The sequence below is a fragment of the Tachyglossus aculeatus genome, chromosome 12, assembly GCF_015852505.1.
Source record: "Tachyglossus aculeatus isolate mTacAcu1 chromosome 12, mTacAcu1.pri, whole genome shotgun sequence".
Classification (NCBI taxonomy): domain Eukaryota; kingdom Metazoa; phylum Chordata; class Mammalia; order Monotremata; family Tachyglossidae; genus Tachyglossus; species Tachyglossus aculeatus.
In genome coordinates, this window is record NC_052077.1 from 9,791,604 (window position 1) to 9,818,177 (window position 26,574).

The following is a 26,574-nucleotide window of genomic DNA, read 5'->3' on the forward strand; positions in this document are numbered from 1 at the left end:
GTACAAGTTGGCAACATATAGAGACAGTCCCTACCCAACAGTGAGCTCACAGTCTGTGACAGACAAAATTACTCTCTCTGCCGTCAAAGCCTAATTGAAGGCATATCTCCTCTGAGGCCTTCCCTGACCAAGCCCTTCTTTCCTCTTCTCCCACTCCCTTCTGTGTTGCCCTGCCTTGTTTCCTTTATTCATCCCACATCCCCACCCCACAGCACATACGTACCTATGTGCACTTTTATTCAATTATATTAGTCTGTCTACCTCGCTAGACTGTAAGCTAATTATAAGCAGGGAATGTGTCCGTTATATTGTACTCTCCTAAGCGCTAAGTACAATGTCTGCGTACAGTAAGCATTCAGTAAATATGACTGATTTTTCAGCCACACACATACCACACACATAGGTGAATGTCATTGCTAGTGGTTTTTTTGAATACAAAGGACAGGTATCTATCCATCTATAATCTATTTATTGATCTCTATAATACTATTGATTGAAACTGGAGTATCAAATTATGTCCTATGTATTGTCAGTATAATAGGTGCTCTTGGGCAGAAAATTCTTCACCAGTTCATTCATACATTCAGTTGTATTGAGTGTCTACTATGTGCAGAGCACTGTGGGTAGAGCACTGTACTAAGCTTGGAAAGTACAGTTCAGCAATAGAGACAATCCCTGCCCACACCGGGCTTACATTCTAGAGGGGGATAGACAGACAAGTGCTGAGTACAGTGCTGTGCACACAGTGAGCGCTCAATAAATACGAATGATTGATCAAACAAGTAAACAAGCATTAACATAAATAGAATTATAGATAAATACACATCAAAACAAGCAAATAGTGCTGTGGGGCAGGGAGCAAAGGGAGCGAGTCTAGGTGATGTGGAAAGGGGGGAGCTGAAGAAAATGGGGGCTTAGTTTGGGAAGGCCTCTTGGAGGATGTGTGCCTTCAGTAGGGCTTTGAAGGAGGGAAGAGTGATTGGTGGATTTGAGGAGGGAGAACATTCCAGGCCAGTGGTAAGACATGGGCCAGGGGTCGATGTCAGGACAGGCGTGATTGAGGCACAGTTGAGAAGGTTAGCTCCAGTTCAGTGAGGAACTTCATCCACATTCATGTTGAGCTTGATGACTCCATCTCAGGCACAGATGGCCTCAGATGGAGTCATCAAGCTCAACATGAATGTGGATGAAGTTCCTCACAGAGGTTCACCAACTTGTCCAAGGTCTCCCAGCAGGCCAGTGGCAGAGCTATTACTAGAGCTTTGTTCTCCCTCTAGACTGTAAGCTTGTTGTGGACAGGGAACGTGTCTACCAACTCTATTGTTCTCTCCCAAGCACCTAATACAATGTTTTACACAGAGTAAACACTCAATAAATCCTGTTGATTGATGGATCTCTTGAGTTCCAGTCCCTTGGTGTTTCCATTAGGACTTGCTGTCTCTGAAGTGGATTTTAGTCTCTGAAATGGATGGGGCCCCTCCTTGAAAAGCAGCAACAAATCAGACTCTCAGGATCATATGAAAATAGGAGATGAAATTCAGTAACCGGAATCCCTCTACTCCTGTAGCTCCAATCCCACTCAAGAACAAATAGGATATTTTTCCACAGTTCACTGATTCTTTTTTTTAATAGCGCCTTTTAGTCAAATCTTACTTTTTTCCTTCGTAAATCTATGCTACCATCTTCCACAATTGTATTGTTATTGATTAAAGTGCTGACAATATCCTATTATTTTACTAGGTATTCACATCAGATGTTCCAGTTGGCTGTGTCCCACCTCTTTTTCCAGAGGGTTACACAAGCCTATTTGGACATCTCCATCCATCTGGTTGCCCATCCACCTCCACGTTAAACAGAAACTCCTCACCATTGGCTTTAAAGCACTTAACCAGCTTGTCCCGTACTATCTTACCTTGCTGATCTCTTTCTGCAGCCCAGACTGCATACTTCACTCCTCTAGTTCCAGTTTACTCACTCTAGCCCGATCTTGTCTATCTCACTTCTGACATCATCTCCCTAGCCTGGAGCTCCCTCCCCCTCCATATACACCAGGCCAACTCTTTCCCCAACGTCATAGCATTTTTAAGGTCACATCTCCAAGAGGCCTCTTTTCTCTGGCTCCCTAATCTTTTTGTGTCATCTATGCTTTGGAACTGTGACCTCAGGATATATGATATTCACCCCACTCTCAACCCTACAGAACTTATGTATATATCTTTAAATCATATGATGTAAATTTTTTTTATTAATGCCCATCTCCCCCTCTAGACTATGGTGGTTATGGGCATGGAATATCAGCCAACTTTATTGTATTGTTCTTGCCCAAGTAGTAGTGTGCTCTGCACATAGTAAGCTCTAAATAAATACCATTGATAAAAATATCACTAATAATCTCTGTAATGAGAGGCAGCATGGCTCAGTGGAAAGAGCATGGGCTTTGGAGTCAGGTCATGGGTTCAAATCCCAGCTCCGCCACTTGTCAGCTGTGTGACTTTGGGCAAGTCATTTCACTTCTCTGGGCCTCAGTTACCTCATCTGTAAAATGGGGATGAAGACCGTGAGCCTCCCGTGGGACAACCTGATCACCTTGTAACTTCCCCAGCGCTTAGAACAGTGCTTTGCACATAGTAAGCGCTTAATAAATGCCATAAAAAATGGCTTGGTGTAGGCATCACCCAAACCTACTAGGTGGTTTTTTTAATTATTATTTGTAAGTTCACCAGCTTTATCTTGGGTCACTTGATTCTTCTGGAACCTCATTTCTGCTGTTTGCTTTTTCTTCTGATTTCTGACACGCAAGCAGTGATTGTAAAGGTGAATGGTGATTCACCCATAGCGGACCTTGTACCTCCAAGTTATCCTGCCTGTCCAAGGACAGTGCCCTTATATCACGTCATTCCCTTTGTCCCTCAGCAAAGTTGTCGCAGGTTGTCAGTAAAGACTGTTCCACCAATCCAGGAAGGACAAAATGAGGTCTCCTTCCCCTTCAGCAGAATTTTTAAAAGGGATTGGATCTTACTTATGGAGAAGCAGTGTGACCTAATGGAAAGAGCACACACCTGGAAGTCAGAAGACCTGGGTTCTAATACTGCTTCAACTACTTGTCTGCTGTTTGATCTTTGCAAGTCACAACTTTCCTGGGCTTCAGTTTTCTCATCTGTAAAATGAGGATTAAAAACCTCTTCTCCCTCCTACTTAGACTGTGAGTGCCCTGTGGGATGTATCCTGCCCGGATTTCTTGTACCTACCCCAGAGCTTAATACACTGCTTGGCACAAAGTAAGTGCTTAATAAATGGACACTATTATCATTATTATTAATAATAATAATATTACTAGTTGTTGTTTCTCAGTAGTCTGCCACTATCTTGCCATGTTATTTTCAAGTGGCATTATTAAAACGAGGTTTGCCCCCCCTTCATGCACGCACCCATTTCAGTTCATCTTATAGCTGTTGCTTGGGCATCTTGCCATCATTCTCTTCGTATGACCTACCCAACTGAAGTTGTATTGCAATGACTATTGCCCTCGTGGGTAGAACTGGTTGTGTTCCAGGACCTCGTTGTGAGATTGCCTTGCATCTGAAAGTGCTGAATCTGCTTGAGATGCTGAGTATTAATAATAATAATAATAATAATAATGATGATGATGTTTGTTAAGTGCTTACTATGTGCCAAGCACTGTTCTAAGCACGGGGATAGATACAAGGTAATCTGGTAGTCCCACATGGGACTCAGTCTTAATCTCCATTTTACAGATGAGTGAACTGAGGTACAGAGACGTTAAGTGACTTGCCCAAGGTCACACAGTAGACAGTTGGGGGAACCGGGATTAGAACCCATGACCTCTGACTCCCAAGCCTGTGCTCTTTCCACTGAGCCATGCTGCTTCCTGAATGTGCCTTTGTGGTCTTACAGTCACATCAAAGGTCAATATCCTCACACCTTTGAGATCTTCTGTTTTATAGGAATCTTATTGTACCAAGCTCTTCTTGAAAGGGCTTTTTGATTTAGTTTGCTTTTACTATGTTTATCTGTATGTTGTTGGAAAAGGTGATGGAATTTGGTAGCTGAAATAATTGGGAGTTGTGTATAGGGTTTCCCTGATGCAGGCTATTATGTATACTCACTTGTTTTAAGATAACTGCCATTTGTAGCTCTGTACTGTTGTGAAAAACGGTGCCTCATTAACTGCCTGTCATCTGTTTAGCTCTCATATTGACCCTTGGGGATGCTGTAATCAGCATGCAGTAGTTCTTGGTTGTCATTCCAAGGCCATGGGTGGTCTTGCCTTTGCACTTAAATTTGCTCCCTTTATTCATCCCTCCCTCAGTCCCACAGTGCTTATGTCCATATCCATAATTTACTTCTATTAATGCCTGTCTCCCCTTCTAAACTCTAAGCTCATTATGGGCAGGGAATGTGTCACCAACTCTGTTATACTCTCCCTAATGCTTAATACAGTGCTCTGTGCACAGTAAGCACTCAGTAAATACAATTGATTGATCATTGGTGCTCCTAGCCTGTTGGATTGTACAAATTTCCTAGTGGAAGGCAATAAAGTAGAGCTTAGTTTCTCCACAATAAACCTGGTTCAGAGACCCTAAGATTAACAAATTTGTTAAAAAGGAATTCCATGATATCGGTTTTTTAAGAATAAAGAATTGAGGATGGTCAAGCGCCTAGTACAGTGCTCTGCACGCAGGAAGTGCCCAAATATGAGTGAATGAATGACTGTAATACTCTTGTCAGGTTTTATAGGTGGAGCTTATTGTTTAAGCACACAAGCATGTATCTACACTTATGTGTGCCCACACAAGTTAGACTTTTGGACTACAATTAATCTCAGTTTCAGTATTCCAACAGGTTAGGTAATGGAGATTCAGTTGTAATGTGAAATTCAATATTATAAATCCTAAGGGAATCCCCATTCGCTCTCATTCCCTTCTCATGGCGGTTTGGGGTTTTTTAGGTGTTTTTATTTTTTTTGTATTTGTTAAGCCCTTACTATGTATCAGGCACTGTTCTAAGTGCTGGGGTAGATAGAAGCTAATCAGGTTGGACACAGTCCCTGTCCCATGTGGGGCTCACAGTCTTAACCCCCCTTTTACAGATGTAACTGAGTAACAGAGAAGCAAAGTGACTTGCTTAAGGTCACACAGCAGACAAGTGGCAGAGCTGGGATTAGAACACAGGTCCTTCTGGCTCCCAGGCCCTTGCTCTTTCCACTAGACCACACTGCTTCTCCTCCTACTGATGCTGCCATCTGCACCAGTGCGAAGGACACATTAGGTTGTTTTGCTGGGGTATTCCCTCCACCCATTGCTCTTAGGGTCTCACCAACCTCGGGGATTCCTTGCAGTAGCTACAGTCAGGGCCTCCGGGGTTGCACCCCATGCTGTGAGTATGTGTGCTGCTCCCCTGACCGAGGCTGTAGCCTCAAGAAGCAGCCCCCTCCCCTGCAGGAATCTGTATAATAATAATAATGGCATTTATTAAGCGCTTACTATGTGCAAAGCACTGTTCTAAGCACTGGGGAGGTTACAAGGTGAACAGGTTGTCCCACAGGGGGCTCACAGTCAATCCCCATTTTGCAGATGAGGTAACTGAGGCCCAGAGAAGTTAAGTGACTTGCCCAAAGTCACACAGCCGACAGTTGGCGGAGCCGGGCTGTATACCATTCCCGCTGTGTGTCTCCTCCTGGGGAATGGGCTGGTGCCACAATTTCTTTTGCAAAGCATTAATAATAATAATAATGGCATTTATTAAGTGCTTACTATGTGCAAAGCACTGTTCTAAGCGCTGGGGGGATGCAAGGTGATCAGGTTGTCCCACAGGGGGCTCACAGTCAATCCCCACTTTACAGATGAGGTAACTGAGGCACAGAGAAGTGAAGTGACTTGCCCAAAGTCACACAGCTGACAATTGGCAGAGCTGGGATTTGAACCCATGACCACTGACTCCAAAGCCCAGGCTCTTTCCACTGAGCCACGCTGCTTCTCTTCTTCTCACAAAGCATTGTGGGCAGGGAACGTGTCTGCCAGCTCTGTTGTGTTGGACTCTCCCAAGCACTTAGAATAGTAGTCTGCGTACGGTGACCGCTCAATCCATAACATTGATTGGTTGATAAAGTCCAGTCCAGTTGAGGTCCAACCTGTCCAGAGATCCTGCCCTGCCTGCTGGAAAGAGGCAGGCAGGAGGAGAAATGGTAGCGACATTCCTATTCCAAACATCTGGAACATTACGGAAGGTTGTGGCAGTTGGACTCAGAACTGGCTTGCCGGAGTGGTGGAAATTGTATGACCTAATGGACAGAACAAGTGCCTGGGAGCCAAAGGGCCTGGGTTCTATTCCTGGGCCCAGCTCTTGGCTGCTGTGTGATCTTGGGTAAGTCACTTCACTTCTCTGTGCCTGAGTTACCTCCCCTGTAAAATGGGGAGCGAGACGGTGAACTCCATGTAAGTCAGGGACTGTGTCCAACCCAATTTGCTTGAATCCATTCCATCACTTAGGATAGCGCCTGGCACATAGTAAGCTGTTAACAAATACCATAATAATTATTAGTAGTATTTTTATTATGTTGTGGGCCCAAATGAACCAGGATTGTAAAAAACACAGCTACAGACTCCAGTGTGAATTGAGACATATGCTAGCGTTCAGTATTGTCTCCCAGCATTGACTCTTGAGCGTGGTTTGCTCTGCTATTTTAGTAGCTTCTCTGTTCTTCACATCAGGTAAGGTTTGCTCTGACTCTGCAGGGTTCAGTTCCGCTCTGTTCTTTGGGATGGCCCATCTGCTTGCTTGCACTTTCATGAGTTATATAAACCTAATTTCTATCCACAAAGTCAAGTGAGGGTTTCAAATTTCGCTGGCTCATTTTAATTTTAACCCAAGAAAATAAATAGAAGACATGCAAGGAAGGAAAAGGAGACATTGCAGAACTTCACTGAAAATGCATGCAATGGCTTCCAGCTTCTTACTTTACACTCTGGAACATTCCTCCTGATCAATAAAGTGTTTTCCTGTTCTTGGAGCTCCAACCTAGTGCCATCCTCTTGACCTTGTTCCTTTCCATCACTTCTGTCAAAAGTGGGATTATATCATTGTTATCTTTTTTTTTTGAAGCTTAGACCCTGTTCTTTAGGCCTGGCAGCCAGGTGAAAATCTGGGAAGCTGATGATAAATTTGGAATGTCATCAAAAATGCCACTTGGGTGTTTAGTTTTATTTTCAAAGTACTTTTTATATTATTTTACATTATTAACGTTCTTTCCAAAGCGTTTTTACATTAGCTGTATTCTTCAGAGAGCAGAGAATTGTAGAAGGGCCTCCAGGCATTTGCAATGACAGTTCATTCATTCATATTTATTGAGCTCTTACTCTATGCAGAGCACTGTACCAAGATATTGGAAGAATACAATTCAACAACAAATGGAAACATTCCCTTCCCACAACGAGCTTACAGTTTAGAGGGGGAGACAGACATAAATAATTAAATTAAAGCCTGCAGTCCCCGCTCTGCAACACCTTCACCCTACACTGTACATGTAAAAGTGACCTATGGGAGATGGTCTCTTTGGGGTTCCATCTTCATAATATCCTTAGTGATGGCCAGGCTGGTAGGATTACGAGGTACAAGACCTCCTCGTGTGGAGCATCGGGGTCTTGGAGAAGGTTATATCTGGGTGCTCAGGGGTTACACCCCAAGAACCCCTGAACTGATTCAGCTGGACTTTCAGATTATAGGTATCCTTTTTTATGGGAGCCTTGGTGGGTGCATTCACAAAGTAGTTGTAAAAGTTAATATACAACTAGCGTTAACTGCTATTAAAGCTTTCTTCATAGCTGAAGGTTTATTGATGCTAATTTTGCAAGTTCTTGGTTTTAAAGCATAGAGCTTTCCTTATCAGTTTTTTACACCATTAGGTCCAGAGATCTCTTACAGTTGAGACACAGATCTTTTTTTTTGTTACAATAAAAAGACCATTCTCAGAAGGCAAAAATGCTCTACTCCTCCCAGTATGACTGTTTTCTATCATATTCAGAACAATTTCATCCTGTATGAGCAAGCTAAAGTAGTTTTTGGTCTACACTGACACAGAAAGAAGGGTAAGAGAGCATAAGCATATATGTTGCCAACTTGTACTTCCCAAGCGCTTAGTACAGTGCTCTGCACACAGTAAGTGCTCAATAAATACGATTGATTGATAAGGGATAATGCAGTCCATTCTGCTGTTTTGTTGTAGTTGTTATCTTGAAGAACCTGGCATTAGGGAAAGTCATGTTTTAATACTAAGGCCTTAGTGGAAATCCTTTATATGTGGAGAACCACTTTGGGTCATTTAGAACTCCTCACCCTGGGCTTCAAGGCTGTCCATCACCTCACCCCCTCCTACCTCACCTCCCTTCTCTCCTTCTACAGCCCAGCCCGCACCCTCCGCTCCTCCGCTGCTAATCTCCTCACCGTAGCTCGTTCTCGCCTGTCCCGCCATCGACCCCCGGCCCATGTCATCCCCCGGGCCTGGAATGCCCTCCCTCTGCCCATCCACCAAGCTAGCTCTCTTCCTCCCTTCAAGGCCCTGCTGAGAGGTCACCTCCTCCAGGAGGCCTTCCCAGACTGAGCCCCTTCCTTCCTCTCCCCCTCGTCCCCCTCTCCATCCCCCCCATCTTACCTCCTTCCCTTCATCACAGCACCTGTATATATGTGTATATGTTTGTACATATTTATTACTCTATTTTACTTGTACATATCTATTCTATTTATTTTATTTTGTTAGTATGTTTGGTTTTGTTCTCTGTCTCCCCCTTTTAGACTGTGAGCCCACTGTTGGGTAGGGACTGTCTCTATATGTTGCCAATTTGTACTTCCCAAGCGCTTAGTACAGTGCTCTGCACATAGTAAGCGCTCAATAAATACGATTGATGATGATGATTTAGAACTCACATTGTGGGGAAAAAATTTCCATAGATGTTCTGTTTTGTTCTCTCCAAATTGTGTAGCACAGATCTCACTATATCAAATGATCACAATGTGGAATGAATCGAGTCTGAATTTATGTTGTCTGGCTGTGTAACCTTAATTGATAATATGATTGCTATGATTGGATTGGTAAGAGTAATATTCAGCTGCACAACTGTGATTGAAATGAGAATTGCTTTCTAGGCTCGGGCCCCTGGTTTTCTCACAAGATGTTCCCAAGAAGCTAGTAATAAACTGAAAGAAAATTGCTTATGAGAAAATGTCATGGATAATGGATTCTAATCTTGTCTCCGCCACTTGTCTGCTGTTTGGTCTTGGACAAGTCACTTTACTTCTCTGGACCTCAGTTCCCTGTAAAATGGAGATTGACTGTGAGCCCCATGTGGAACAAGGACTGTGTCCAGCCCAATTAGCTTGTATCCATCCTGGCACTTAGTACAGTGCTTTGCACATAATAAGCGCATAACAGATAACAACTCCAGTGGTTGCCCATCAAACAAAAGCTCCTCACCATTGCCTTTAAAACACTCCACCACCTTACCCCCTCATAACTTACCTCACTTCTCTCCTTCTAAAACCCAGCTCATGCACTTGACTCCTCTAGTGCTAACCTACTCACTGTGCCTCGATCCTGTCTTGCCGCTGACCCCTAGCCCATGTCCTGCCTCTGGCCTGAAACAACCTCCCTCGTCTCATCCTAAAATTACCCTTCGCCCCTTCAAAGCCTTATTGAAGGCACATCTCCTCTAAGAGGCCTTCCCAGACTAAGCCCCACTTTTCCTCATTTCCCATTCCCTTCTGCATCATCCTGACTTCCTCCCTTTGCTCTTCCCTCCTTCCAGACCCACAACACTTATGTACATATCTGAAATTTTATTTATTTTTTATTGAAGTCTGTCTCCCCCATGCTAGACTGTAAGCCCATTGTGAGCAGGGAATATGACTGTTTATTGTATTGTACGGTCCCAAGAGCGTAGTACAGTGCTCTGCACAAAAAAGTGCTCAATACAATTGAATAAATGAATGAAATACCACAATTATTAGTGAAACAAAATCATGAGGAAGCTGATATCCGTGGTACTATTTTAAACCTTTGTAGGGGATTGGGGAAAAAAAGTCAGAGACAACTGCGTGATAGAAAATGAGTTCAGGGTTTTGGAGTACTATGGAAACTATCTTGACTGTATTGAAGACTATATTATGAGTAAAGTTTATTGGCACACTGTCATTTTATAGTGTGGGTGTTAAATACAACAAGGCTTGTTTTTCTTCCTGCTGTGGCAGGTCTGCACAGCCCTATGATGCAGGCTTACTAGTCTGTGCTTGGAAACAACCTTGGTCATAGATATTTGGAACATTTATTGCTACAAGGGCAGTGTTTTCTCAGTCATATAAATGAGGTACTGATCTGTGTTATCAGGACCTAAAATATCAGAGAGTGTCTGAGAGAAATTTAAAGTCAGTTAAATATATTTTCTTTACCATCCCCCATGGTTTTAACAGAAATCTCCTGGCCTAGTGGATAGAACATGGACCTGGAATTCTGAAGGATCTGGGCTCTCCTCCCAGCTCCATCACTTGTCTGCTGTGTGACCTTGGGCATGTCACTTCACTTCTCTGTGCCTCAGTTCCCTCATCTGTAAAATAGGGATTAAGATTGTGAGCCCCGTGTGGCACAGGGACTGTGTCCAATTAATGAGCTTGTATATACCCTGGAGCTTAGTACGGTGCCCGGCTCAAAGTAAGCACTTAACAAATACCATTTTAAAAAAAATCTGTGACTCTGTGTTTGTGAGAATGTGTGAGCTACACATTCTTCTTCCTTCCTCAGTCCTCCTAGACCCCCAATAACCTCACATTGTACAGTGCTCTGCACAACACTCTCCAAGGTTTCATTGTGTTGGCCTTTTCTGCACAAAATGTCCTCTGACTCCAAGCTCAGGGAGTTTGTTTTATGGTATTCGATAAGCACTTACTCTGTGTCAAGCACTGCTCTATATGCTGGAAGCAGCGTGGCTCAGTGGAAAGAGCCCGGGCTTTGGAGTCAGAGGTCAGGGGTTCAAATCCCGGCTCCGTCCATTGCCAGCTGTGTGACTTTGGGCCAGTCACTTCACTTCTCTGGGCCTCAGTTCCCTCATCTGGAAAATGGGGATTAAGACTGGGAGCCCCCCGTGGGACAACCTGATCACCTTGGAACCTCCCCAGTGCTTAGAACAGTGCTTTGCACATAGTAAGCGCTTAATAAATGCCATTACTATTATTATTCCCACACAGGGCTTACCATCTAAGTAGGAGAGAGTAGGATTTAATCCCCATTTTGCAGTTGAGGAAGCTGAGGCACAGAGAAGTGACTTGCCTAAGGTGAGGGCAGTAGTGAGAGGGCAGGAATAATTAAAAGAGGGGTGACTTGAGACCTTGACACCCTCCCAGCCTGGTCCTACTGTCACTGTCCTCTGTGCCCAGCCCCAACTCATCATTTCCTTGACTGACCTGGCAGACGAGCCGGTGGGGAGTGTCAGAGACACAGAGCAGAGCAGATCTGTCTCCTCACCTGGAGGTATCTGGTCAGTGGGATTGGCAGAACTCAGACCCCCCGTGAGCGGGGAAAGGGGAGAAATCAGGTGAGCACAGTTGTGTGCCAATAGTCATTAAAATCCCTGGTGACCAAGAGAAGCAGTTTATCATTCAGGCCCCAAGGCCTAAAGAATTCCTGTCTCTGTGTGTTTCTGGGACAGTGGAGGAGTAACCTGAAGCATCCAGCATCAGGGCTCCTGGAAGGGATAAAAGCTGGAACGGTTATTGGGCCTTTATGATAGCTGCAAGGGACTTCACACTACAATCCCCACTTGTCTTGTCTTAGGTTGTTGAGTCGTTTCTGACCCATAGCGACACTATGGATACATCTCTCCCAGAACGCCCCACTCTCCATCTGCAATTGCTCTGGTAGTGAAAACATAGAGTTTTCTTGGTAAAAATACGGAAGTGGTTTACCGTTGCTGCCTTCCACACAGTAAACTCAAATCTCCACCCTCGACTTTCTCCCTTGCTGCCCAGCATAGATGAGTTTTGACTTGTAGCAGATTGTCTTCCACTCGCTAGCCACTGCCCAAGCTAGGAATGGAATGGGTAGGGCTCTTCTTGACTCTCCCTTCCATAGCTGAGACGGGTAGAGTACTGGAAACTCCCCAGGTACAACCCTAAGAGGGGGACAGTCCCCACTAGACTACTCCATTCTAATCCTCCTAGACCTCGTCATTCACAAGCTCTGAGTAATGTGGTTCATTCTAGTACAGTGTATAATAATAATAATAATTGTGGTATTTGTTAAAGGGCTTACTATGTGCCAGGCACTGTTCTAAGCGCAGATAGTCCTTGTGCTTTCAGTGGACAGAGTCACAGGGAAAGTCTTTTTAAATAGTAGGTTCATCCATTTTGAGGAACATTTGAGAACATCAGATTTGAAATGAATTTTTTTGTGTTTTATTTTTACTCCTTACCCACTGATGTGCCTGAGAATGTTTGGAACTCGACTTTGTCAGGTGGAAGATGGGCAAAAGTTATTTTGCACCCTGCTTGTGAGATCTAGCAGTGTGTAATGAAAGTGACCATCCAATTTTGTTGTTCACAGGATCTCCAAAGATGGGTAAATGGTGCTAATGAACGCGGCTTCATCCTGGTCTCTTTTGGAGCCGGAGTGAAGTATCTGGCGGATGATATTGCAACCAAGCTAGCAGGGGCGTTGGCGAGGCTGCCTCAGAAGGTGATTTGGAGGTGAGAAAGAGAAAACACTGCACTGTTCCATGACCCAGATCTTGTATCCTTTATGTTCTGTCCGTCCATGAGTCAAAGGTGTTTTTAGAACGCTGTACTAAACACTAGACGAGCCCCATGTGGGACAGGGGACCGTGTCTGCTTTGTTTTATGTCCAACCGATCCTCAACACAGTGCTTGGCACCTAGTAAGCACGTACTGTAAATTAGAATTATCCATTATATTACTCTCCATTATCACTTGGTGAGTACTTCAGAAGGAGGAGACATAGTATCTGCCCTCAAGGAGCTTATTATCCAATGGTTCTGAGTGGGAAAAACAGAGGAACTCAATTTCCCGCTGTTGTTTTCATTTTTCCTTCTGAACTGAAGCCCAAGATTTTTTTCAGGACAAGGAAGTCTCCCCAGGCAATCAAAACAACATTTTGGTGACCCCGTCACATGGGGCTCACAGTCTTAATCCCTCATTTTACACATGAGGTAGCTAAAGCATAGGGAAGTGAAGTGACTTGTCCATTGTCACACAGCAGACATGTTGCAGAGTTGGGATTAGAACCCAGGTCCTTATAACTCCAGGGCCGTTTTCTATCCACTAGACCATGATGTTTCTCTCCCTCAGCTGAGATCATGAAATAATGGTGTCCTTATTGATCATTTTCCCCCACATTTTGTTGGATAATACTGTAAAAAATGTCCCCCTCTAGTCCCCTCTTCGTTTAAGTTGGAGAAAAAAAGACATATGCATAATTTGTATCTATCTCTCCCCAAAATCCAACTCTTATCGAAGTAAATTGCTCATTTCATGTTTTAATTTTCTCTTTAATTTTAACTCTTCGAAGTGTCAAAGTTTGATTTTAAAAAGTTGGTCTTCTATTTCTCATACTAGGTTTTCTGGAATCAAGCCAAGGAATCTAGGAAACAACACAAAACTCATAGAATGGTTACCACAAAATGATCTTCTTGGTGAGTCCCACATAATTTTTGAATTTGATTGTAATTCATTTTATCATTTTGAACCATATTAGCATTCTTTGGCCCACATTAGAATTCTTTTCAATAATTCTTCTCTTGAAAATACAGTTTCATTTTGGAAGGGTTTGCTTCAAAAATGGAAAGTTCCTGAATGATTTAGTATGCTTCTAACCAAATGTTTTCTTTTCTGCTTGCTGAAGGCCGGCTGGCACATCAATTTGATAGATCATTTATTTAGAAAGATGACTTTAGTGAGTTTTTTAGAGGTCTTGTTGTCAAAACATAGAGAAGCATATGAATGTTTTTTTGAAGCAATATAGTCATACATTTTGATTAGTTGGAAAGACAAAAAGACATAAAACTAAAGTAGAGATGGGGCATTGATTAAAATGTGAATGAAATGTTTGAGTAAACTAAAAGGAAAAGTAAACTTCATTGTTTTGGATGGGAGGGCTTACATCCCCTTCCCTTCATGGAAACATCCCTCTCTGAGGTCACCAATGGCCTCCCTCTTGCCAAATCTTGCCAAAGGGAAGGAAGCAGCATTGCCTAATGGATAGAGCTTGGGCCTGGGAATCAGAAGGACCTGAGTCCTAATCCCAGCTCTGCTGCTCTGCACACAGTAAGCGCTCAATAAATACGATTGAATGAATTAATTTGTCTGCCGTGTGACCTTGGGCAAGTCACTTAACTTCTCTGTGCTTCAGTTCCCTCATCTGCAAAATATGGATTAAGCTTTTGAGCCCACTGTGCAGTGGCCTCTACTCTATCCTCAACCTCCCCAACTTCTCAGCTGCCTTTAACATTGTGGGCCACCCCCTTTGTCCTTGAAATATTATCTAATCTCAGTTTCCCTTACACTGTCCTCTCCTGATTCTCCTCTTATGTCTCTGGCTGCTCATTCTCAGTCTCTTTTGTGGGCTTCTCCTCTGCCTCTCACTCCCTAACTGTGGGAGTCCTTCAAGGCTCAGTTCTGGGTCTCCTGATTCTCCATTTCCACCCACTCCTTTGGAGAACTCATTTGCTCCCATGGCTTTAAGTACCATCTCTACACTGATGATTCCCAAATCTACTTCTCCAGTCTTGACCTCTCTCCTTCTCTGAAGTCTGGCATTTCATCCTGCCTTCAGGACATCTCTATTTGGGTATCCCACCAACCCTTCAAACTTAACATGTCCAAAACAGAATCCTCACTTTACCTCCCAAACCCTATCTGTCTCCATTCCTCTCCATCCCAACTGCTACTATGCTGATCCAAGCATTTATCCTCTCCTGCCTTGACAACTGTACCAGTCTCCCGCTGACTTCCCTGCCTCCTTTCTCTCACCTCTCTAGGCATGGATGGAGAGGAATGAAGATTTTTTGTGATATTGTAAAGGCAGAAATGATGGGATTTGGTGACAGTGTGACTGTGGGTTGAATGAGAGAGATGAGTTGAGGACAATCCTGAAGTTATGAGCTTGTGAGATGCGAAGGGAAGTTGTGTTTTCTGTGGTCATAGAAGCGCTGGTGGCAGGGTTGGGGGTGGATGTATTGTGAATTGGCTGCAATTTAGGTTATGCCTGTACTCTGAATTGATGGAGCTCTTTCAAATAAGCTCTCACCCCTTCGTACCACCTCAGTTAGAATTCATGTTTCCAGTCTCCTAAATCCCAGAACACACAGCCTCCTTTTGCCTCTGTTTTCCAGTGCTTTAACATTATGTACAGCACCTTGAAAACTCATGTGCCGTGGGACCAGCTGCTTGATGTCAAGAACAGCAGTTATAAATACTGTTCTAGCCTCTGGCTAACTCCCCTTTTTAGGATTCCCTGCTTCTGCTGCCCTAGAAAATCACTTTGGATTTAGGTTGCTCCTGATAGACCTTTTGGGATCAGGAAACGTGTCCTCACCTTTTAGAATTCCCATTCATTCCCTGGCTGGCCAACCATCTTAGGAGCTATCCTCTCACATTCCTACCCTAATTGACTTGCTTGGGATTTTGAGATGAAAGGCCAACCCCTGAAGTTAAGAAGCAGACCAGTGGGAATCCCGAGGCCAAACTATAAACAGCAGGTGGGGCTCCCGGAAAGGATCAAGTCTCTGTCAGCATCTCGGATGGGGCGTGGAGGATCATGGGTCACTGTGTGACTTGACACAATGATCCCTTTTGTCATTGTATCTCGAATTGGTGACCAGAATAAGCTGAAGTAGGGCCAAAGAACATGTTTCATTGGCAGGGTCCCTTCAAAAACAAAAATGTGTTTTGCCGGATGCACAGAGGGCACAAGCAGTGATCCTTTCAAATCCAGTTGGTTTGGTTTTTTTGGCTTGTTCGGTTTCTTTTGTTTGTTTTCAGTAGAAGCAGTCCTGCTAATAGGACTTCAGATAATGATAATAATGGCATTTATTAAGCGCTTACTATGTTCAAAGCACTGTTCTAAGCGCTGGGGAGGTTACAAGGTGATAAGGCTGTCCCACGGGGAGCTCACAGTCTTAATCCCCGTTTTACAGATGAGTTAACTGAGACACAGAAGTTAAGTGACTTGCCCAAAGTCACACAGCTGACAGTTGGTGGAGTTGGGATGAGATGACTCATACAGCTAAAACAAAGTGGGGGAGGGAAGGTGTTTGTGATGATTCTTCCTCCTCCCTGTTGTTGACTTTTTTTTTTTTTTTTTAATTGTTATTTGTTAAGCGCATGCTATGTGCCCAGGCACTGTTCTAAGTGCTGGTGAAGATATTAGCTGAACAGGTTGGACACAGTACATATTGAACATGGGGCTCACACTCTTAATCACCATTTTACAGATGAGGTAACTGAGGCACAGAGAAGTGAAGTGACTTGTCCAAGGTCACACAGTAGACAAGTGGCGGAGATGGGATTTGAGCCCAATTCCTTCTTACTCCCAGGCCCGTATTTTATCCACTAGTCAGGCAGAGTAGCCTCCTTCTGGCTAGTAAGCTAAGGGCCCGCCTCCGTATTTTTAGTGGTTTTTTTTCTGTCAGAGAGTGTCAGGGAGATCTGTTTTAAACCCTCAATAGTCTGAGTGGGGAAGGTGAGGGGGAAGTCCCAACAGCCACAGGCAAACTATATTATGGGCTGATTTTATCTTGGATTGGCAAAATTGTGGGGGTGAGGAGAAAGACCTCACTCGCCCTGACACTCTCCCAGAGACAGGCTCCAGAAAATTCCCGTTCTCTCTTTCAGTTCCAAACCCTCTCCCCTATGTCTTAAGCCTCCTCATCCCTTCCCCTGGCATCAGTGTAAGGCGCTATGCTTTCACTCATTATTCACTCCAAGAGCAAAGCTGCTTGGAGTGAATAATGTCCCTGGTTTGCCCAGCCCCTCAACTGAAATCCTCCTCACCGAGCCTGTGTTGGTCCATCCCTTCTATTCACACCCAGCACCTGCGGCCCAGGGGACTCCAGCCAAGCCCTGGTCGTTGGAGTAGCCAAGAACACTGGCAAGCCAGGTCCCTTCATTTAATTCAGGATGTAGACCTCTGCTCAAAGACAATGCTTTTAACATTGTGTTTGAAGTGTTAACAAGTGGGACAAGGATGACAACTAGCACTGGGGTTCCCAGCCCAGGGCAGTAGGAGAAGCCACATGGGCCTCAGAGTCAGAAGGACTGGGTTCTAATCCCGGCTCCAACATGTGTCTTCTGTGTGACCTTGGACAAGTCACTTCACTTCTATGCACCTCTTACCTCATCTGTAAAATGGGGATTAAGGCTGTAAGCTCCATGTGAGATACGGACTGTGTCCGACCTGATTAGCCTGTATCTACTGCAGTACTTAGTACAGTGCCTGGCACATAGTAAGTGCTTAACAAGTACCATAAAAATTAGAACTAGTGTTTTATTATTCCTTAAAGTGTTTTATCTAAATCATGCAATGTTCATCACGTCTGCTAGAGAAAAAACAGCATGGCCTAGTGGAAAGAGCATGGGCCCGGGAGTTCCCTGGGACCCAGATCCCGGGTTCTCATTCTGGCTCTTCCACTTGTCTGCTGTGTGACCTTGGGCAAGTTACTTCACTTCTCTGTGCCTCAGTTCCCTCATCTGTAAAATGGACTGTGAGCCCTATGTGGGACAGAGACTATGTCCAGTCCTAATATCTTGTATCTACACAGTGCTTGGTACAGTGTCTAGCACATAGTAAGTGCTTAAATATTATTATTATTGTTGTTGTTCTTAAGAGCTGAGTGTTATTTGGTTCTAGTTCAACATCTTTTCCCTGGATATGGTCCTAAACTGCAAAGGTGGTAATGACAATGTGCAGATACAGTGGGTTGTCATGATCCCGTTTTTTAGAAAACTGAATTGAAATCAAGGAATTCTGATGTGATTTCTTTTATGTTTTGTTACGATATTGTTGTGCACTAGTGTACCATTTTATAGCAGTCCTCAATTATTTAAAGCTATCTGAGTATCTACATTATTAATGAACTCTTGAAAACCGAAAAAAATACATTTTTAGAACCTTACTGTTTTTATTGATATGGCATACACCTCTGCAGTACGTAACATATGCTCTCTCTGATTTTTTGTTATTTTTCCCCTTAGGGCACTCCAATATTAAAGCTTTCCTTAGCCATGGTGGCTTGAACAGTATTTTTGAAACAATGTACCATAGTGTGCCTGTAGTGGGAATTCCACTCTTTGGAGATCATTACGATACTATGACTCGAGTTCAGGCCAAAGGCATGGGGATATTACTTGAGTGGAAGACCTTTTCAGAAAGAGACTTGTACGAAGCCCTCATGAAAGTGATTAATGATCCCAGGTAAGGAGTATTTTAAGTTGCTTTTAAAGTTGAAACCGAGAAAAAGCACGTAGGGCAGGTTGAAAAGCAAGCAGCGTGGCTTAAGGGAAAGAACATGGGTCTGGGAATCAGAGGAGTTGAGTTTGGGCTTGGGCAAGTCACTTATCTGTGCCTCAATTTCCTTATCTGTAAAATGAGGATTCGGTACCTGTTTTCTTCCATTTGGAGTGTGAGCCCCATGAGGGTCAGGGACTGTGTCCATCCTAAGTATTTAGTATTGAGCACAGTGCTTAGTATGGTTTTTGGCACATAGGTGCTTAACAATGACCACATTGTTATTAACATCATTGGCCAGTCTTCCAAAATTGTTCTCCACTGCGCCAAGCACAAACCTCTGTGTGTATTGGACTGTTTTTGCATAATGAGGCTAGATCGCCAGTTTGAGGATGCCAAGAGAGCAAGCTCCCTCCCTTCCTTTTCCGAATCCCTGCCCATCCCACTTGGGCATCAGCCTGATGGCTCAGGCTGCCTCAACAGCACCCCACCCCTACCTCACTGTGGAATACCCGTGCTGCTGTCAAACTATGTGGGAGCCAGTAACACTCCACAGGTAACCTGAGTAGAGCAGTCTCCTGTACACTGTTAAGCTCACTGTTGGCAGGGAATGTGTCTACCATCTCTGTTATATTATGCTCTCCCAAGAACTTAGTACAGTGCTTTGCACACAGTAAGTTCTCGATAAATACAATTGACTGATTGAAATGGGCTCCATTTCCAGTGTGGCTAACCCCGGTCCAACGGTGGGCTCACCACTGGGGAGATTTCTGTCTGGGTACAGGCAGACACTGGGCTGAGTTCCAGGTTTGTAGCCTGCTCAGGACTCTGTTCCAGAGGATCAAGGGTCTGGGACGTTCTGGGGAGACCTTGTTCCCCTTGTCTTGTTCCCCAGACAAGGTTGAGTTCCAGCAGGAGACCTTTTTTGCCACTGCTGCCTTTGGGGCTGGCCTAGGGAAGGTTTTTGAGGTTGTTTTTTTCCATGGTATTTGTTAAGTACTTACTGTGGGCCAGACACTTTACTAAGCACTGAGGTAGCGTTAAGAAAATCAGGTTGGACACAGTCCCTGTCCCACATAGGCCTCACAGTCTTAATTCCCATTTTGCGGATGATGTAACCGTGGGTAGGGAACATGTCTACAAACTCCGTTGTTATATTGTACTCTCCCAAGTACTCGGCAAGGTGCTCTGCACACAGTAACAGCTTAAGAAGTACGATTGCTGCTAGCGCAACATTCAAACTGTTCTGGCCTACTGTGACCTCTGTGTTTAGGTCACAGGTCACGTACTGTGTGAGTGTAGTTCCAAGCCAGGGGAGGGAAGAATCCCAGCTGGGAAAGGGTGCCATGGTGAACAGCATCCTTCTCCTTTCCCAGAGGGAGCGTAGGCATTGGCTTGCACCAGCTTGGCAAAGGCTAGAGAGAGAGAGAACGCAGGAGGGAGTTAGGATGAGAAGACGACACAGCACTAAAGGGTACAGTGGTGACCCTTACCTGATAGTGAGACACCCAATAGAAACCAGAATGAAAGGAAACTGTACCAATGAACAAAATCAGGAAGGGGAGAGGTTTGCAGTAAGATCGACACAGGCTTAGTTCCATAAAGGAGTGAGCTTGAATAGCAGGCCCAAGGACACTAGGGAAGGGCCACAGGGCATGAATTGGTCTTTCTCAACTCAGATGTGCCATTTGCTTCACAGCCCTGAAGTTGGGGGTGTGGGAGGGAGCGAGATGGACCAGTTGCTGCCGTGGAGCTGGTATCCCAGGGAGGGAGTTTTGGCACCAACTGGGATTCATTCATTCATTCAATCATATTTATTGAGCGCTAACTGTGTGCAGAGCACTATACTAAGCGCTTGGGAAATACAAGTTGGCAACATATAGAGACAGTCCCTACCCAACAACGGGCTCACAGTCTAGAAGGGGGAGACGGACAACAAAACAAAACATGTGGACAGGTGTCAAGTCATCAGAATAAATAGAAATAAAGCTAGAAGCACATCATTAACAAAATAAATGGAATAGTAGATATGTACAAGTAAAAAGAGTAATAAATCTGTACATATATACAGGTGCTGTGGGGAGGGGAAGGAGGTAGGGCTGGGGAGATGGGGAGGAGGAGAGGAAAAAGGGGATTCTGGGATGCCCGGTACGACCATCTGGAAGAGCCTTACCTGAATGTCAAGATACCCTGCACAACTTGGCAGAAAGCTGGTGTTGGCCTTCCCAAAAGAATCATTCAATTCTGTAGAGAATAGGTTCATATCTTCTAATGGGTGACATGGGATGGATATGAGTGATCTTAACCTGAAATTACTTCAGGCTCGTGAAAGGAGTTATATAGCCAGGGCACTAAAGTAGATCATTTCAGTGGTCTTCCAGCCTGGCAGTGTATAAGTGATAAAGGCATTAGGGTGCGGAGAGGAACATTGGAGGCAACATGGCCTCGTGGGAGGGCACAGAGGCAGAATTGGGAGTCAGGGGACTGAGTTCTAGTACCAACTCTGCCATCGGCCTTCTGTGTGACCTCAGGCAAACGTCTTAATTTATCTGAGCTCAGCATCCCAATGTGTAAAATGGGGAATATTACCCACCTCTCCTTCCTTTTAGGGAAATTATGAGGATAAAATGAGGTCATTGATGTGAAAGTGCTTTAGAATCAATTGATGGTATTTACTGGGAGCTTACTGTGTGCCAAGCCCAGTACTAAGTAATTGGGAAAGTGTGATACAACAGGAGTTAGTGGATGTGAATGAAAGCACTGGGTGAAGTTGGAGTATTCATAATATCATTATGCATTGTCAGGGAGCAGAGTGACCTACTGGAAATAGCATGGGCCTGTGTGTCAGAGGCCCTGGGTTTTAATCCTAGATTCGCCACTTTGCTGCGTGACTTTGGGCAAGTCACTTAACTTTTCTGTGCCTCAATTTCCTCATCTGTAAAATGGGGATTGTCATACTCCCTCCTCCTTACAACTGTGAGCCCCAAGTGGCATAGGGACTGTGTCCAACCTGCTTACTTCGTATCTACCTCAGTGCTAACTTAGTACACAGTAAGCACTCAAAAAATATCAGCATCATCGTCATTGTTATTATTAAAGGTATACCCCTTAGATTCAACTGGATTGGGAAACCTTGAAAATATACCTGTTCCTTAGGGTTCAGTAGCAGCCAGTATTGATTACGTTCTGTGGTAGTTGTAACCCACCAAATGCCTTCCTGGACATTTATCTAGCTATGGATGGTAGATTGTGTCACCCTCAAGCTTGCTCTCTCTTCCCTTACTCTGCCTCTAACCACTAATTGTGGATCCTTTCAAAGTAAATACTTGTGACAGTTCTCCCCCCACCCCACCAGTATCATGTAGGACTCAAAATTCCAAGTCCCCCCTGCCACCCCCTTAAAATACTTTTCTCATTATAAAACGTGCCGTGCTAAGCCTCTGACAACTAAGGCCAGCTGACATTTCACACCTTCCTCAGCAAAATAAAATATTGCCATTCTAGCCACTGAACATGCATCTCTTCCCCTCCTTCCCTTCTTCAGCTACAGGCTCCGGGCGCAGAAGCTGTCTGAAATTCACAAGGATCAGCCTGGTCACCCCGTCAATCGGACCGTCTATTGGATCGAATACATTCTCCGGCACAATGGGGCCCACCATCTCCAGGCCGCTGTTTACCGTATTTCTTTCTATCAGTACTTTTTACTGGATGTTGCCTTTGTTCTGTGTGTCGGTGCTGCCTTACTCTACTTCCTAATGTCCTGGAGCGTGAGATTTATCTACAGACAAAGCAAACATCTCTGGGCTAGCAGGGAGCACAGTGCTGTAAATGGACATTACCACAATGGGATTCCAAATGGCAAATTCAAAAGAAATGGCCGCATTAAACATGAAAAGAAGGTGAAATGAGCCAGCTGTCCTCACCTGATATAAACAAGAGCTGATCAAGAAATTGAATTTTATTGTTGTAACTTGGATCTAACAACTACTTAAAGTAAAAACTCAGTAAACAGTTCTAACATTCCCCTATATAATCTTACGGGATCAAGATGTCTTAAAAACGGAAAAAAAAGCACAAGCTTAAAATGCAAAAATGTGTTTTATTCCTAATGGTGATGCAGAGAGTAATTTTGGCACCAATTTTTAGAAGTCTAAATTCTTTACATCAGTTTATGACCTAGTGGTTCTTAGTTTTAAAATCTGAATGCATGTGTCCCAGGGCACAAACGTTACTTTTTGTTCAGTAAGGTGTTTTTTATACATCTTTTGGTTAAGAGGATTTTAGTTAGCTGCAGTTGCATGATAAATTAGTTGGAGGTCCATCACTTAAGAATGAAAGTTCTGTTTTCTGCTGGACTTGTCAACCGGTGTTTAATGTGTTTAGATTCAGGATGCTCTGCAGAGGACATTTTCTCTTAAAAAAAAAAAAAAAAAAAGAAAAAGAAAAAAAAAAGCCAAACAAAATCCCCAAAAAACTGAGTTGTAAAGAAGAAATCAGTTTTTTTAAAGCCCCATTTTTTCTCTTAAGAGACTGTATGCACTCTTTTGGTCTCTGCTATTGAGAAAATGAAATTAAATTTGTCCACAAGATTAGTCCACCTTTTTAATGTACACATTTTACTTCCCCAACCCCCTTTCCTTTCTTCTTCCACTGGCAGCATTTTATAGGATTTTAAAAATTATTTCAACAAGTAGTGGGGCTGGGTTGAAAAAACATTATTAATAAGAAGAAAGTGTCTCTAGAGACACAGTCCTTCCACTAAAGAATGACTGGCCCCGTAGAACTAAGCCACATAGGTTTGGGGGTCATCAGAACTTGTTTCATGGATTTCCTGTCTTATGTTGTTTACCTAAATGTTACAGATGTTCTCTTTCAACAGTTCTATCCTGAAAAAAAAAATGCAGTATCTTCTACGATCCTTCTCTGGTCTGGGCCACACAAACCCGGTTGCCAACACAGAATTCTCTCAAAGTGGAATAGCAACAGTTCATTATTCCTTGATGGTGAGAGGTTTGAGATCAGTCAGGACCTCAGACCAAGGGTAACATCTGTAAAGATCATAGAGTGTATATGTTTCCCTTCACCACGGGTCCCCCATTCCTTCTCTCCCTACCTGCCCCAGTAGCCATCTCTTTCAATCATTGTGGCTGACATGGGACACTGACAGTATTGCTTTGGAAGTGGAGAATGCAGGACGTGAGACCCTAACAAAATCAGGACCATCCTTCTGTTGGCATCTCTGAGTTTTATTTCCTTGTCATTCTGTTTACCTGGAATTTGCACTACACATGTTGAGTGTATGCTTTATTTATTTGTCGTTTGAAATCCCATGTCTGGCAGTGGAGGGAAGAAAAACCAACCCTTTATCTAGTGTTGTTCACTAACACGGGAAGCATTGTGCAAAATTATGAGGTGCTTAAAATCCTCCTCATACACAGTGATGTAATATTTCATTGCTAGCCCACCAGGAGCCACTTTTTTGTAGTAATAATTGATGTCACAAATAGGTGTCTAATGTACAGTGCAGACAGATGTACTGCTTTCTGAATACTTGAACAAACGGAACTCTAAGCCTATAAGTTATACCTTTTTACAATCTTATACGATGTGGCAAGCTAGGGACCCTGAGTACAGGCAATGAAAGGTGTGGCAGTAACAAGACTTAGTGTATGAATGAGTTGGTTTTACTGTTCTTGGTTTAGAAGAAAGTTGGTAGCAAAAGCACTGATCAAATGATTAAGCCTAAGTTAATCTCCACTGTGATAAAAACTTAAACAATAAACATGGATTTAATAGAGAAATATTGTTGTTGGAATTATGTTATTCTCCGACAAACGTAGATTTACATTGCATATGCATTTGGTGCACCTGGATTCTCTGAGCCTTTTGTAAGTACTGTGATGTGTTCCGTGATCAATATTTCACTTTGTTTTTCCCCTCTCTATCTTACCTTTCGGAAATCTACAAAAGTTGACATCCCAAGCTTGTTTGGAGGACAGAGATCATCCTAATGAACAGGGCCACATCCTAATGGGGCCACTTTTACAGTCCTGGAATGCTCTGTCAAGAGAATGTAATGAACAGCACGTAGAGACTAGCAGAGTGAACAATAAAGTGACCTTGGTGTCACAGACAGCAGTAGAGGTAACAACTACAGGGTGCGGGATATTTTAAATGTCATTTCTATCCTCCTCTGCTTTCTTCCTCACATCCCTCATCCCTCTGCCAATACGCTGTCCTTTCCATACCCACAGTGCAGAAATTTCAATCAAAAATGGGCCAATCATAAATACCAAGTTTCAAGAACCCTTTGGAGAGGAAAACTGTCTAAGTATCAAAAGTGTTGAGCTGTACTAGCCAATCATTTTTCTTTTTAAAGATCCATTGGAATTTGCCATCTGTACTGCTAGACCACTTCAGCAATTGGTGAGTGCACAGTCACATCTGAAGAGAGGCTAAAGGTAAGTGAAAGTTTGTTTACATTGTCAAACGCATTATAGTATTTCATTAATAATCCAGTGCATTTGGATGCTTTAGGTCCACCACGGGAGTCCTATGGTGCTATTATGAATTTTATTCTGATTTTGAGTTCTATCTGTTCTTTAGTCTGAGTTTGGGGCCTTAAGGTTTTTTATGGCGTTTACTAAGCATTTACTATGTGACAATCACTGTTCTAAGTGGTGGGATAGATACAGGCTAATCAGGTTGGATACAGTCCCTGCCCCAAATGGGACTCACAGTCTTAGTTGGAGGCAGAACAGTTATTGAATACCCGTTTTGCAGTTGAAGAAACTGAGGCATCCAGAGAGAAGATAAGTGACTTGCCCAAGGTCACACAGCAGGTAAGTGATGGATCTGGGGTTAGAACCCATGTCTTCCGGCTCCTGGGCCACACTGCTTCCCTAACCTGTTGACACAGGTACTGTTTCATTTGGTAGATGGGTGAATCATTATTCTAATTTAGCCTTTGAACGTACTGTAAACTCAGACCACTGAGAATTGGTATTTTTCTAGTTGCTTCAGTTTAAATGCATGGTTCCCAGGGGAAAGAGGAAAAAAAATACACGATGGATTAAAAAATGCAACTGCTGCAGTTTTAAGAAAATTCTCAGAAACTTGTTGCTGAATTCAAACATGTTCCTGTTGTTGGAACAGTGTTTCCTAATTCCTTAACCATGTTCTAGCCAATCCAAAGTGTGATAACACACATTCTCATGTATTCTCATGGGACTGGCTGTTATATGCCCAATATGCTCTTTTTAAAAAATGGTATGTTAAGTTCATACCATGGAGCACTGTACTAAGTACTTGGAATAGATACAAGCTAATCGGATTGGACATAGTCCATGTCCCATGGGAGTTTACAGTCTTAATCCCCATTTTACAAGTGAGGTAACTGAGGCACAGAGAAGTTAAGTGACTTTCCCAAGATCACCCAAAAGACAAGTGGTAGAGCTGGGATTAGACTCTGATCCTCAGGCCTGTACTCTTTCCACTGGACAACACTGCTTCTGAATATACTGACAAGTTTTAAATTGGATTTAATATTTAATATGCTGATTTCAACTAGCTGGAAGCAAAGTCATTGTATGGTTTTAGAGAAAATATAAATTCCTAGTGTGAGCTGCTTCTTCCCCATCCTCCCAGCATTAAACTGTGCAAAAGTTGAAGAACAGGAGTAATCATAGATTCAATATTTTATTGGAATTCACAGGGTAAGGAAGAATAAGGTCTTTCAGCCTTTTATAAACTTCCTAGAGAGAAGCAAATTTGGAAAAGTTCTAAAAATCTAAGATTTGGAGAGAGCTTAATTTAAGCAAGAACATTTGAAGTGGCTAATTTTATACAATAAAAAATCATATCCCTATATGACCACTCAATTAAGTCACTAGGTTTTTGAAGCCGCTGAATGTGCTCTTTTATTTTCAAGAACTGATGATTTTAGTCTACCACAGGATTTCTCACATCTGGGTGAGGATGATCACAGGGAAATCCAAGAGAGCTTGGATCGCATTGTTCACTGCTGTTTGTGGCAGCAGTAGGCTCTAGGAATG

At 43.4% G+C, this 26,574-nt stretch overlaps 1 protein-coding gene and 1 non-coding gene across 3 annotated transcripts in view; one reads left to right on the top strand and one right to left on the bottom strand.

Annotated features, from left to right (window-relative positions):
• Positions 1–24,321, top strand: part of UGT8 (UDP glycosyltransferase 8) — a 62,880-nt gene extending 38,559 nt beyond the window's left edge. For both annotated transcript variants that reach the window (XM_038755130.1, XM_038755129.1), the window contains exons 3-6: positions 12,605–12,747; positions 13,633–13,709; positions 18,268–18,487; positions 22,065–24,321. In XM_038755130.1, coding sequence (XP_038611058.1) covers positions 12,605–12,747; positions 13,633–13,709; positions 18,268–18,487; positions 22,065–22,428 — 804 coding nt within the window. In that variant the 3' untranslated portion in view covers positions 22,429–24,321. The remainder of the gene's footprint in view (positions 1–12,604; positions 12,748–13,632; positions 13,710–18,267; positions 18,488–22,064) is intronic.
• LOC119935926 lies at positions 12,046–12,183 on the bottom strand. The gene has a single exon (XR_005453523.1). It is a non-coding gene; the product is annotated as a small nucleolar RNA SNORA7 (small nucleolar RNA).
• Positions 24,322–26,574: the final 2,253 nt, after the last annotated feature.